The 14,093-nt window shown below is 53.9% G+C and overlaps 1 protein-coding gene and 1 long non-coding RNA gene across 2 annotated transcripts in view; one reads left to right on the forward strand and one right to left on the reverse strand.

Annotated features, from left to right (window-relative positions):
• Positions 1-11,628, reverse strand: part of LOC123460876 — a 162,661-nt gene extending 151,033 nt beyond the window's left edge. Inside the window, exon 1 of the long non-coding RNA XR_006637257.1 lies at positions 11,508-11,628. This is a non-coding gene — a long non-coding RNA (uncharacterized LOC123460876). The remainder of the gene's footprint in view (positions 1-11,507) is intronic.
• Positions 11,629-12,445: 817 nt separating this feature from the next.
• Pou3f1 (POU class 3 homeobox 1) lies at positions 12,446-13,796 on the forward strand. Its single transcript, XM_004665198.3, has one exon. It carries the CDS (start codon positions 12,446-12,448, stop codon positions 13,793-13,795), a length of 1,350 nt encoding a protein of 449 aa, XP_004665255.2. The 3' UTR covers position 13,796.
• Positions 13,797-14,093: the final 297 nt, after the last annotated feature.

Here is a 14,093-nt window from a genome sequence, read left to right on the forward strand (position 1 = left end):
CTTTCCCTCTCTCTCACCTCTCTTTCCTCTTTCAAGTAAATAAATAAATATTTGGGCCTGGCATGGTGGCACGTGCCTTTAATCCTAGCACTCAGGAGGCAGAGGTAGGAGAATTGCTATGAGTTCGAAGCCACCTTGAGACTACATAGTGAATTCCAGGTCTGCCTGGGCTAGAATGAGACCCTACCTCGAAAAAACAAAAAATAAAATAAATAAACAAAAATTGGGGCTGGAGAGATGACTCAGTGGTTAAGGTGCTTGCCTGCAAAGCCAAAGGACCCAGGTTCAATTCCCCAGGACTCGTGTAAGCCAGATGCACAAGGTGGCACATGTGTCTGAAGTTTGTTTGCAGCAGCTGGAGGCCCTGGTGCACCTATTCTCTCCCCCAACCCCCACTTTCTCTCTCTCTCTCAAATAAATTAAATATATTTTAAAATAAAATAAATATATGTAATATACAGATAATATTTTAAAATATATAAATCAATTCCCCCAGTACCTATGTAAAGCCAGATGCACAAAGTGGCACATGCATCTGGAATTTGTTTGCAGTGGCTGGAGGCCCTGGTGCACCCATTTTCTCTACTGCCTCTCCCCACCCCTCAAATAAATAAATAATAAAAATTGGGCTGGAGAGATGGCTTGGTGGTAAAGGCACCTGCCTGCAGTGTCTAATGACCTGGATTCAATTTCCCAGTGGAGCATGCATCTGGAGTTTCTTTGTAGTAACTAGAGGCCCTAGCATCCTATCCCATTCTCTCTCCCCCTGCCCTTATAAATAAATGAATAAAATGTAGCCACGTTATTAAAAATAAATAAATAGGGCTGGAGAGATAGTTTAGCGGTTAAGGCATTTGCCTGCAAAGCCAAAGGACCTCGGTTCGATTCCCCAGAATCCATGTAAGCCAGATGCCAAGGAGGCACATGCATCTGGAGTTCGTTTGCAGTGGCTGAAGACCCTGGTGTGCCCATTCTCTCTCTCTCTCTCTCTCTCTCTCTCTCTCTTTCTCTCTCTCTCTCTCTCTCTCTCTTTCTCAAATAAATATATAAAAATAAAGTTTAAAAATAAATAAATCAGGCTGGAGAGATGACTTAGCGGTTAAGCGCTTGCCTATGAAGCCTAAGGACCCTGGTTCAAGGCTCAATTCTCCAGGACCCATGTAAACTCGTTTGCAGTGGCTGGAGGCCCTGGTGCAGCCATGCTTTATCTGCTTCTCTGTCTGTCTGTCTGTCACTCTCAAATAAATAAAATAAACAAAACAAAAAAAAAGATTTTAAAAATAAATAAATAAATAAATAAATAAATATTTAGGCTGAGAATGGTGGCACATACCTTTAATCCCAGTATTTGGGAGGTACAGATAGGATTGCTGTGAGTTCAAGGCCATCCTGAGACTACATAGTGAATGCCAGGTCAGCCTGGGCTAGAGTAAGACCCTACATCAAAAAAACACAAATAAACAAATAAAAATGTAAGGGGAATGAAAAGACTGCTCAGTGGTTAAAGGCTCTTCATCTCAAGCCTGCTGACCCAAGTTTCATCCCCAGCACCCATGTAGCATCAGGTGCAAAGTGGTGCATATGTCTGTAATCCCAATTTGCACCATCAGTGGAAGGTAGAGCCAGGAAAATTCAGAAGCTTGTGGGCCAGCTAGACTGGGGCACACACAGCAGCAAAACAATAAACCATGTCTCAGGAAAGAAGGTGGAAAGAAAAGACAAACACCCTGAGGCTGTCCACTAACCACCATATGTGCACGGACGCATACACACACACACACAGCATTTGCATCCACATCCACATACACACAAATAGTCTTTTAAAAAAGGGGGGGCTGGAAACATGGCTTAGTGGTTAAGGCACTCACTGGCAAAGCCTAAGGACCCAGGTTCGATTCCCTAGGACCAAAGTAAGCCAGATGCACATGGTGGTGCATGCGTCGTTTGCAGCAGCTGGAGGTCCTGGCATGCCCTTTTTTTTTTTTTCTCTCTCTCTCTCTCCCCCAAATAAATAAATAAAAATATTTTTTAAATCAAAATAAAATAAGGAACTAGCAAAAGTGGGACTGTTTGTGGAAGGAGCTCGGCAGGAAGGAAAGAAAGAACACAGGAGGGTAACAGAGGCACAAATATAATGAACTATATGAGTATGTGTGTGCATGTGTGTGGAGCTCAAGTGCAGTGGCTGAGGCCCCAACGTGCCAATTCTCTCTCTTTCTGTCTGTCTTTCTCTGTCTCTCTAAAAAATATATATGAAACAGGGCTAGAGAGATGGCGTAGTGGTTAAGGCCTTTGCCTGCAAAAGCCAAAGGATCCCCGTTCGATTCTCCAGGACCCATGTAAGCCAGATGCACAAGGGGCGCATGCATCGAGTTTGTTTGCGGTGGCTGGAGGCCCTGGCGCGCCCACTCTCTCCCTCTCTTTCTCTCTCCCTCTTTCTCTCTCTCAAATAAATAAATTAATTAGATATATTTAAATGTATATGTACAAAATAATGATAAGTTTAAAAAGAAAAAGAAAAACCAGCAAAAAAAAAAAAATAAGAACTGTAATCTCTGCACTTGGGAAGCTGAGGCAGGAGGATTATAAATTCAGTGGTATGCTGAGCTACACAGCAAGACCTATGTTTAAAATCAACAGGCATTTTTGTGTGTTTGAAGGGTGCCTACATAGACAAGGAATTAAGATGGGTGCTAGCGGACAGAGATAAGTGCAGCCAGTCCCTGACCTGGGTACTCACAGTCCCATGGGGGAAAGAGACGCATAAAGAGTTCAGGGGCAGGGGCTCGTAAAGGCCTTCACAGAGGTGGACGATGAGCCGGGCGTGGTGGCGCACACCTTTAATCCCAGCACTTGGGAGGCAGAGGTGGGAGGATCACTGTAAATCGGAGGCCACCCTGAGACTACATAGTGAATTCCAGGTCAGCCTGGGCTAGAGCAGGACCCTACCTTGAAATATCACCAAAAAAGAAAAAAGAAAAAGAAAAAAAAGAAAAAAAAGCAGTGGTGGACTATGGAAGTGAGGCAGAATCTATGGCTCTGTCTAGACGGGGAAATGTCCCAGAGCCAACAGCCTTTGACTGGGACTTGAAGGGTGTAAAAGAAGGAAAGGGAACTGTATGTGAAAGCAGGAATCAGGGAAGGACCTGGTGTGTTTGGGGAACAGGTCAGGGTACTGCTTCATTCAAAGGGATATATGGGGTGCTGGAGAGATGGTTTAGTGATTAAGGCGCTTGCCTGTGAAGACTAAAGACCCAGGTTCAGTTCCCCAGTACCCACGTAAGTCAGGTACACAAAGTGGCACATGCGCCTAGAGTTCGTTTACAGTGGCTTATTCTTGTGTGCCCTCTTCTCTCTCTCTCTCTCTCTCAAATAAATTAATATAATTAAATTTTTTTTAATTAAAGGAATATAGGAGGCAGGAGTGGTGACGCACGCCTTTAATCCCAGCAGTTGGGAGGCAGAGGTAGGAGGATCACTGAGTTTGAAGCCATCCTGAGATTACATAGTGAATTCCAGGTCAGCCTGGACCAGAAAACCCTAACTCAGAAAAAAAAAAAAAAAAAAAGGAATCTAGGGCTGACCACCAGGGCTTTGGACCCAATGACACGCAGCCAGGAAGGAAACAAAAGGAGGCTGCTCCAGGCCCAGTGACATGCCACATTGTGTCTTAGTGGGGGCACTCTCATTGATGAAGGGCCTTCTTCCGGGCCAGTAACTAGACTGTCACTCCCCTTATATCTTCCTTTTAACCTTAGCTTTGGAAAGCCACTATGTTGCAGGTTTTGGCCATCCCTTGAGGTGTCCAGAGCAACCAAATCCTTGGGCCCATAGCGACAGGTAAACTGAGACACCCCACATAAGAGTGCTTCCTTGACAGAAAGGAAAGCAGGGACATGAGCCCTACACACCCTGTTCTCAGCCACGTACCGAAGTTGAGACTTGAGGGTGATTTTATCTGTAGTGACAGGCCCATCCCCAGGCTCAAACCAGCATTGTTCTGGACCCAGCAGATGTCCCCAAGTCAGAGACATGTCCAGAACTCCAACACGCCCGTCGCCCCCAGGCTGGGAAGATGTTGCACGAGGCTCGGACAGATGTTATGCCTGGCTCAAACACATGTCTTGGGCCCAGACAGAAGCTGTCCAGGGGCCAGATAATGTGCTAGGCTCTTCCAGGTGTCCCAGCCTCAAACAGATGTTGTCTCCAGCCCGGGCAGATGCTATCCTCAGCTCAGACAGATGTCTGCCACCAGAGATCTATAAAGATGCTGAGAGCTCCCTGGGAAAACAGAATTCCTAAACCCCTCTTTGCCATTTCTCCCCTCCACCTGCTACCCCCGAGAAAGCCTAGGAAGGCCAGCCCACAGCCCAGCCAACTGGCAAAAGCCACCAAGATATATCCTTGCGCTCCTCCCACTGACTCCAGGCAGACACTGCAGGAGGTGGAGGACCGCACAGCGTGCGCTCCTGAATGAACCACAGGAGCGGAGGGAGGGCAGGGCGCCAGAGCCACCTGTGTGGTGGTGGGCAGGGATGCCCAAAGCGCCTGAGCTGACAGTATGGGGAGAGGGGTTTAGGGACGGAGAGGGTTCATATGAGAACCTCAATCCCTCATGCTGACCCCACCCCTACATGTACACTCATTCCTGGGTCACTGGAAAAGAACTGTTACTCCTCCGCCGGACTCGAGGAAGTAAGGGTAGAAAGGGGCCAGAAGTGGCCCAGGGTGAACCCAGGGTGGAGAGGGTCCCATTTATGAAACAATGATCTCATGTGGGGCATGGTGGTGCACATCTTTCATCCCAGGACTTAGGAGGCTGAGACAGGAGAATCATATGAGTTGGAGGCCAGCCTGAGCTACAGAGTGAATTCCAGGTCTCCCTGAGCTAGAGTGAGACCCTGCTTCAAAAAGCAAGATGGGCTGGTGAGATGTCTCAGTGGTTAAAGGTGCTTGCTTGCAAAGCCTGATGGCCCGGGTTCAATTGTCCAGTACCCACATAAAACCAGATGCACAAAGTGGGGCATGCATCTGGGCTTTGTCTGCAGTGGCAGGAGGTTCTGGCTCAGGCATGCTCACATTCATTCTCATTCGTATTTATTCTCTCTCTCTCTCTCTCTCTCTCTCTCTCTCTCTCTCTCTCTCTCTCTCCCCCCCCCCTCTCTCTCTCTGAAAAAAATAAAGAATAATCTTCCTTCCTTAAGAGCCCTTTGTGGGGTATGTGTCCCAGAAGGGAGAAGAATTCCCTCCACTTCGCTGCCATCCCTCCTGGCCACAGAACTCCCGGCAGGAAGCTAGAGCTGTGCAGACTGGAGCCATGCATAAGTGAGATTTCTGGGAACCCTGGAGTGATGGATGTCTTGGGGCCACAGGTGAAAACTACCTGGGGTAGGGAGAGAGAGCAAGCCAGAGGTGTTAACAGTGAGAGCCTGGCCTCTCCATCTGCCCTGAGACTTCCACTGGCAGCTGGCTCATAAATATGTAAATCAAGCACGAACCACGCCCCCAGCAGGTGCTGACTGGGACTTCCCTCCAGACCTGCCTTCTTGTCCTCAAGAGCTACCCAGAGGCTGAGAAGGTGAAGAAGGCAGTTGTGCTCTCTCACACAAGAAAACTGCATCTGCCAAACAGACACAATTAAAAGCACTGGAGGAGCTGGGCGTGATGGCGCACGCCTTTAATGCCAGCAGAGGAAGGAGAGGTAGGAGGATCGCCATCAGTTCAAGGCCACATGAGACTACATAGTGAATTCCAGACCAGCCTGGGCTAGAGTGAGACCCTAGTGTTAGTACAAACCAAGAGCAAGCCCCTTTACGCAAGCACATACACACTATGGGCACCTACAAAACACATGAATTCATGTAATCGTGCTAACATGCAGTCACCTTACACGTACAGGCCACGGGCACACTACTGCAAACACTGGAATGCACCCCCATCCTACAACTAAACCACAAAGTCAACCTGCATCCCCAGAAAGGCCTCTCTCTCTCTCTCCCTCTCTCTCCCTCCCCTCTCCCCCACCCTCTCTCTCTCTTTCTCTCTCTCTCTCCCCCCTAGTGAGGATGACAAGAACTTAAACAATCACTTTAGGTCCCTACCCCATCCTGCAGTGGGGAACTCTGTTGCAGCCATTCAAATAAGGGAAGAAAGAGAAGGGAGGGAGGGAGGGGGAAAAAAACCAACACCCAGTCAGTCCCAGCCTTTCAGAGTGATTAATCCCCGCTAATGACTTACCGATTTGCAGGGAGCGTGTTCTGCATAACAGGACTGTGGGCATTAACACCCGCTCAGAGGCTCCCTTTCTGCTAAAAATGAAAGTAAGTTTCAAGAGTAATTGACCACTCCTCATTTGAATATAATACTGATAAAATAGGAGGAGCCTAGCTCTTACCCACAGGCCTAGAGGCTGAGGGAACCCAGAGTACAAAGGAATCACATCAGCCAAGCCACCACATGCCTTTAATCCCAGCACCTGGGAGGCAGAGGTAGGAGGACTGCCATGAGTTCAAGGCCACCCTGAAACTACATAGTGAATTCCAGGTCAGCCTGGCCTAGAGTGAGACCCTGCCTCGAAAAAACAAAATAAACAAATAAACAAAGGCATCACATCCCAACTGGTCCTCACTAACATCACAGTCAGGAACTTTCTCCTCTGCTGAAGGCTGCATCACCCATATCCCTGCCCTCCTCTGCCTGCTCTCTATGGGGCACAGGAAGGAGAGGAGAAAAGGATAGGAAGGGTTGAGTCGGAAGCAAAGAGGCATTGCAGCCTTGGATGGTGGTTAGCACTATGCCTCTGTCTGACTGGCACCCACATGCAAAAATAGACAAGATGACCCTGCACCTCCCACTTTCACCTCCCAAGACAGCCAGGATCCTGCCAAATGCCTCCAGTTAAAGTCACATTCCAGCCCAAAGCAAGCAGGGAGGAAAGGCCCAATGGACAGAGTAGCCACTGCTGGCACCCATCAGCAAGAACTGACTTGGGGAGCAGGCAGGCTCGGCTCCCACCATCTCCCTCTGCCAACGAGTGGGGAGTAAGACTACATCGTATGTACCCTTTCCATGCTTCATCGGGAGCAATGATTCTGCCCTGTCTTCTCAAGTGGCATCAGAGACCATCCTGCCCAGTGTACAGATGAAGACACTGAGGGGCACAGAGATCAGGAGACTGAGATTGGCACAGGGTCAGCCAACAGGAAGCGAGGCAGGCCTCAGATGAAACCCAGCACCCTGACTCCCAAGCCAGGCCCTCTGGAAACACAAGATCTAGGTAGGGCATGAGAAGACTGACAGGAGTGAAAGGGCCGGGTTATGAGTGCTGCTCCAGCCCAGCAAGCCCTAGACAAAGATGGGTGGGCATCCAAGTTTCTTGCAGCAGCTGGGTACATGGGCCCCATCTCTCCTTCCTTTTCCTCATCCCAGCACCCCCTCATTGCAAAGGCTCCAGGTGGCACATTCTGGAGTCTTCCCCGATAACACAAAAGGCTTGGGTCGGAGGCTGAGCCCATCTTTGGCCCTTCATGGCTTAACAGTCAGAAGAGGGCTCTGGGGACTCAGAGACTTAGGGAAAGCAGCCAGGCCCAGCTGACTCCAGGAGATGCTAAGCAGGACTGTGCCTCCTTCTCCTCCACAAACATGCACTCAGCGGGCTGCTCATAAGGCTCCCTGACGGAGACGTGGAGCTGGACTGTGACTGTGCATGAGGGTGCTGATGGTGACGGCCTCGTGAGCGCGGCTGTGTTCACAAGGCAGCCTCTGTGTCTCCTGGGAGGAGGTCTGTGTCTGTAACCCCAGGCTTTTGCAGACAGAACGCTGGGGACTGGAGCTTGCAGAACTCTGGCTCCTCCCTGCAGAGCCTTCCTCACCCCACCCCGCCCCCCAGAGCCCCTCAGCTCAAAGGCCCCCCACAGCGAAGGCCCCATCTGCTGGAGGCTCGGTGACCTGTGTCAAATGAGCGGGCGCTCGGTCACACTCCAGAGCCTGGAGGAGGCTGTCCGCTCTGGGAAAGCCAAGCGGCTCCTGCCTGGGGGCCCAATGGGCTGGGGCCCCCGCTGGGGAGCCTGAGACTAGCAGCAGCCTGGCTAGGAGCTGCTGTGCACAGACAAGGAAATGGGCAAAAACATGGAGAGAAAGGGCTTTCCTGTCTCCTTAGGACTGACACTGCCGCCAAACTACATGGACCAAGCTTTGCATCGAGCACAGCCCCTTCCTGCTTTCTGGTCCCCTTGCAGACCTTCAGGATGTGGACGTGGATGTGGATGTCTGTGGTCTGTGGGCTGGGGATAGGCTGTTGCCCTCTGAGCCCATGGGTGAGGGAGTGTGCATGGCCAGCTCCATATGCTAACAGATACCAAAGTGTGCCTATCTGTGTGACTAAGGTTGCCGGTCAGCAGAGATTCTCCAAATGCTCATAGCTCGCAGGAATCTTAGCGCCAGACAAGGAAGACCTACTTGGCCTAATTCAGCCTAGATGTGGGTTCTGGATTTGTCCCCACTTAAGACATGTGCCTATATCTGCATAAGGCACTGCTTTGTGTAACTCTGAATATGTGAACTAGAGACGCAAACCCACATGTTCAGTAGTATGCTTGTCCCTCCGCTGAGCTGCATGTCTGCATCTGTGTGTTCTGTGTGAGAGTGAACACCTCTTGGCAGGAGCTCACCAATCCATGCCTGCAGCAGTCAGGTGGGCATCCATCTTCAGTGTGTATGAAAATGAGTGTTCCCCGAGGTCTATGAAGGTCCAGGGAGAGGGGCCATTTGGCTACAGGTTAGCTGCCAGTGTCTCACACAATCTCCAGGAACAAGAAGGAAGATTCCAAAATTTCTGTGAGAAACTTAGCTCCCAAGAAAATTGAGGCTCAAGACCAAACCTATTATAATGTAGAGGATCTAAAATTTCCAAAACAGGTCAAGATGATAGCTCAGCAATTAAGGTGCTTTTCTGCAAAGCCTAAGGACCTAGGTTCAATTCCCCAGTATTCACAAAAAGCCAGATGTACAAAGTGGCATATGTGCCTGGAGTTCACTTGTAGCGGCTAGAGGCCCTGGCACACCCATTGTCTCTCTTTCTATCTGCCTCTTTCTGTCTCTCAAATAAATAAATAAAATTTCCAGAAAGAAATTTTATTGTTCACATCACACTGTTTGCCCAAGGGCAATGTCTAGCATGAAAAGGACATTTGAATTACATACTTTTTAGGGGCTGGAGAGATAGCTCCTTGGTCAAAAGTACTTGCTTGAAAATCCTGTCAACCTAGTTCAGTTCCCCAGCACCCACAAAAAAAGTGTCACATGCATCTGGTGGCAAGCCCATACGCATGAACACACATGTACACACACAAGCAAATAAGTATTTTTAACATGCTTTTTTATATCCTTGGAGCCTCAGAACAATCCTGAGATGTAGGCATTTGTTTCCATTTAAGCGGAAGAAACTGAGGCTCCAAGAGGCAAAGTCATTCACACAGGCTGCTTATGGGGGTGACAGGACTGGGACGGAGATTTGCTGAGTGACAAGCTGGTAATCCAAGAGCCTGGCTACCGTTCTGCCGCAGACAGCCCTCGATTCGGCACAGACCAGGGAACACAGCTTCCAATGATGCTGGCCTGCCTGTGAGCATGACCAGACATAAAGCCACGGGTCATCTTTGCCCTGAAGGACAAAACTGAGACCTCCCTTATCCTACAGCAATGAAGAGAAGGATGCATGGCACGGCAGGAGCAAGTCTCAGTCCTCCTCTCCTAGCTCAATATGGTCCTCTCAGGTTCAGGAATACATGGGCCAAACAAGAGACAGAAAAGCACCATGACCATTGACCTCCAAGCCTCTGTGTCAACCTCAAAATCTGGACATCAGACACCTGGTCACTCACGAGACATGTCCCATCCTCCAGCGAGATAAGTGCATTATCTCAGAATCTCAGACCATCAGAGCTGGAAGAGCAAGGGAGGTGAGCAGGTCCAAACCGCCATTTCTCACTCTCTAGAAGAGTAAACAGATTTAGTTTCCCATCAACAATAGGAACAGTCAGAGTAAAAGCCCCTTTCAGAGCCAGGCGCACGCCTTTACTCCCAGCACTTGGGAGGCAGAGGTAGGAGGATCACTGTGAATTCCAGGTCATCCTGGGCCAGAGTGAGACACTACCTTGAAAAATTTAAAAAAAAAAAAAAAAAAAAAAAAAAACCTCTTTCAGAGGAGTTTTTTACTCCCATTATCCCATACCACTATCTGTTCAGCTTATGGAGACAGGACTGCCAATGGTGCTGTTATTCCCAATTTATAGGAAGGAAAACTAAAAGCCAGAGCTACTCTTACCCAAAAAGCTCCGTGTTGGAAACCCAAGTTTCGGAGTCACACAGGCCTGGTTGAGGCTGGCTTGAGAGGAAACTTCTATTGAAGGATTCTCAGCTTTGATCATCCACCTCTTGGGCCTGGGAGAGGCCAGATAAGCAAGTGGATCAGGAGAACCTGAATTGCCTCAAACTGACCACTTCTTGAGCCAGGATCAAATAAAGCCCCACATCCCTGGCTGGGTTCAGACACAAGAATCCATCACAGCTCTTGCAACTACAATGGGAACTTAAAGTTCAGGACAGTGACCAGTAGCCAGACAAGCCCCACCCTTGTCCCATCACTTCCCTTGGAGGCTAGCAAAGAGGCTAAACTTGGAGCATTCAGGACCCACAGTAACTCACTGTCAATTCTGTCCCAGTAACCTTGAGTCATCCCCATAGCAGCTGACACCCAAGCCCCCTTCTTTCTTCATACACATAGACTTCCTTCTACAGTCCTGAGTGGACTTGTCCAGCAAAGGTCCTAGCTAGACTCTTAGCTCACTAATGTGTCCAAGGGCCCTGGAATTTCTGAATCCCATGGAGACAAGACTAGGAACAGAAAAGGAGGGCTGACAATGGGCCCAAGCTTAATGTGGGGTACAGGGCAAGTGTGGGATTAGTAGGACAGAAGAGCTGCAGCTGAGGCCCTATTCCACGCAGGAGACGTCAGAAAATACACCCCAAACCCTGCCGCCAAAGAGCAGCAGGGATGAGGAGGTGACCGAATTCCACTGTCCACCTTTCCAACAAGGACATTTCAATCACAATTCCCTTTTCAGCAACCCCAGGCAGGTCAGGAAAAACTCCAGCTGAGGGTTCCACGCCATGCTGGACAGCTGCCGGCCTGCATGCTGGGTTTCTGCAGTGCCCAGCTGCCCTCCCCTGAGGCAGTCCGTCCCTACAGCAAGTTTACCCGGGATGTGCCTTCGCCATGACCACAGCCAACGACCTATTCAAGCTGGAGGAAAAGGCCACAGCAGTGCAGAACTGGGCCCAAGTATCCATCCCCGCTGGCGGCATTCTTCCGGATGCTACAGTCTCCATCTCGAGGTCCTCTCATTCCTGAACCCGGGGGACAGCGGGTTCCAGGAGCTCCCGAATGCACGTAGACTCTCTGCCACCCGCAGTCCCCCCGGCGCCTCCGCGCAGCGCGCGGTACTCACCTGGCCTTGGGGCCCGGGAGAAGGACAGCGTGGCCCGCGCGAGGCGTGAAGTCCGAGCCGGTGTCACCGTGCCCGCGCCAGGCGCACTTTCAGGGCCGCAAAGGTCAGCGCAGTTGCGACGCTGGGGCTGGAGGGAGAAGAGGGAGAGCCGAGCCCACCGCAGGCGCGCCGAGGAGCGCGGGGTGCCACCTGGAAGGCGCGGGGCGGCGAGGCCCGGAGAGGTGAGCGGAGGCGCGGGAGCCCAGCCGGGAAGCCGCGCCGCCTCGCGCCCGCCCGCCGCAGCCGCAGCCTCCAAGACCCGCGGGAATCGCGGCCCGCAGGCAGCAGCACTGCGGAGGGAGGCAAGAGGGGCTGGGTCGCTTCTCCGAGCCCGAGCGAGCGCCTCCCGGAGCCCGCCATCCCGCCAGCAGCGGTACCGTACCACCCCTCCTCGCGCCAGTGAGATGCGGGAGGAAATTCAGCTTGCGTGGAATGTGGGACCGGCCGGGCTCCGAGTCTCCCGCGCTGGGTGGGGGGGGGGAGAAAGCGGGGCCCACGCAACCAGGAGAAGAGGGGGTGCGGTCCCAGCGCCACCCCCGCGACACTCCCCACGTGGCAGCCGCGCCCCCGGGGCGTGAATGTGTACGCGGACGGTGGGGGAGGCCGTGAATGAAGCCCCAGCGGCCAATCAGCGCGGCCGGCGCGCGGGACCCCAGGAGCGAGGCCCAATGGTGAGCTCCGGGCTGCTGGGGCCGGGCGGCGGGCGGGCGCGGGAGGGCGGGGGCGGGAGCCGGGGGGCGGGAGGCGGCTCCGCGGGCAGCCAATAGGCGGCGGCCGGGGTGGGGCTCTGGAGCTCCGAGCGGGTCCCGGCTTTAAGCCGGCGGAGCGCGGCGGCGGGGCCCGCAGACGGAGCGAAGCGGCGGCGGCGGCGCGGCGCAGCGCAGGGCGCGGGGGGCGGCATGGCCACCACCGCGCAATACCTGCCGCGGGGTCCCGGCGGCGGAGCTGGGGGCGCAGGGCCGCTCATGCATCCGGATGCCGCGGCAGCGGCGGCAGCAGCGGCGGCCGCCGAGAGGTTGCACGCGGGAGCCGCGTACCGCGAAGTGCAGAAGCTGATGCACCACGAGTGGCTGGGCGCGGGCGCGGGCCACCCCGTGGGCCTGGCGCACCCCCAGTGGCTACCCACGGGAGGAGGAGGCGGAGGCGACTGGGCCGGCGGCCCGCACCTGGAACACGGCAAGGCGGGCGGCGGCGGCACCGGGCGAGCCGACGACGGCGGCGGCGGCGGCGGTTTCCACGCGCGCCTGGTGCACCAAGGGGCGGCCCACGCGGGTGCGGCATGGGCGCAGGGCGGCACGGCGCACCACTTGGGCCCGGCCATGTCGCCGTCGCCCGGGGCCGGCGGGGGTCACCAGCCCCAACCGCTTGGGCTATACGCGCAGGCGGCCTACCCAGGGGGAGGCGGCGGCGGTCTGGCCGGGATGCTGGCGGCGGGCGGTGGCGGCGCGGGGCCGGGCCTGCACCACGCGCTGCACGAGGACGGCCACGAGGCACAGCTGGAACCGTCGCCACCGCCGCACCTGGGCGCACACGGACACGGACACGCACACGCGGGCGGCCTGCACGCGGCGGCGGCGCACCTGCACCCGGGCGCGGGCGGTGGTGGCTCGTCGGTGGGCGAACACTCGGACGAGGATGCGCCCAGCTCCGACGACCTGGAGCAGTTCGCCAAGCAGTTCAAGCAACGGCGCATCAAGCTGGGCTTCACGCAGGCCGACGTGGGGCTGGCGCTGGGCACGCTGTACGGTAACGTGTTCTCGCAGACCACGATCTGCCGCTTCGAGGCCCTGCAGCTGAGCTTCAAGAACATGTGCAAGCTCAAGCCTCTGCTCAACAAGTGGCTGGAGGAGACCGACTCGTCCAGCGGAAGCCCCACCAACCTGGACAAGATAGCGGCCCAGGGTCGCAAGCGCAAGAAGCGCACGTCCATCGAGGTGGGGGTCAAAGGCGCGCTCGAAAGCCACTTCCTCAAGTGCCCCAAGCCCTCGGCGCACGAGATCACGGGCCTGGCCGACAGCCTGCAGCTGGAGAAGGAGGTGGTGCGGGTCTGGTTCTGCAACCGGCGGCAGAAGGAGAAGCGCATGACCCCAGCGGCCGGCGCGGGCCACCCGCCCATGGACGACGTTTACGCGCCGGGGGAGCTGGGGCCAGGCGGAGGCGGTGCCTCGCCCTCCTCCGCGCCCCCGCCACCCCCGCCGGCAGCGCTGCACCACCATCACCACCACACACTGCCCGGCTCCGTGCAGTGACCCTGCCGGCTTGGGTCCCCGCTGGCGCACGGCGAGGCGCCGGCGCGAAGTCCGCCCGCCCGCGCGGCCTGGACTCTTTTTTTTGTTTTTGTTTTGTTTTGTTTTGTTTTGTTGTTGTTCGGTTGCTTTGGATTTTACAAAAAAAAAAAAATAGCCCCGAAACTTTCGAACAAAACCAAACACTCGGACGACCCCTCTCTGGCGAGCGGCGAAGACGGCCGAGAGGCTGTGTCGCCCACCCCCCCTCCCCGGAGAGAGAGACGCGAAGATCCGGAACGCGCCAACTCACCCCGGGCAT

Source organism: Jaculus jaculus, chromosome 5, assembly GCF_020740685.1.
Source record: "Jaculus jaculus isolate mJacJac1 chromosome 5, mJacJac1.mat.Y.cur, whole genome shotgun sequence".
Lineage (NCBI taxonomy): Eukaryota > Metazoa > Chordata > Mammalia > Rodentia > Dipodidae > Jaculus > Jaculus jaculus.

Bases quoted from the DNA above. Each gene is read 5' to 3' on its own strand.
- Pou3f1 (XM_004665198.3), top strand. From the start codon at position 12,446: ATGGCCACCACCGCGCAATACCTGCCGCGGGGTCCCGGCGGCGGAGCT.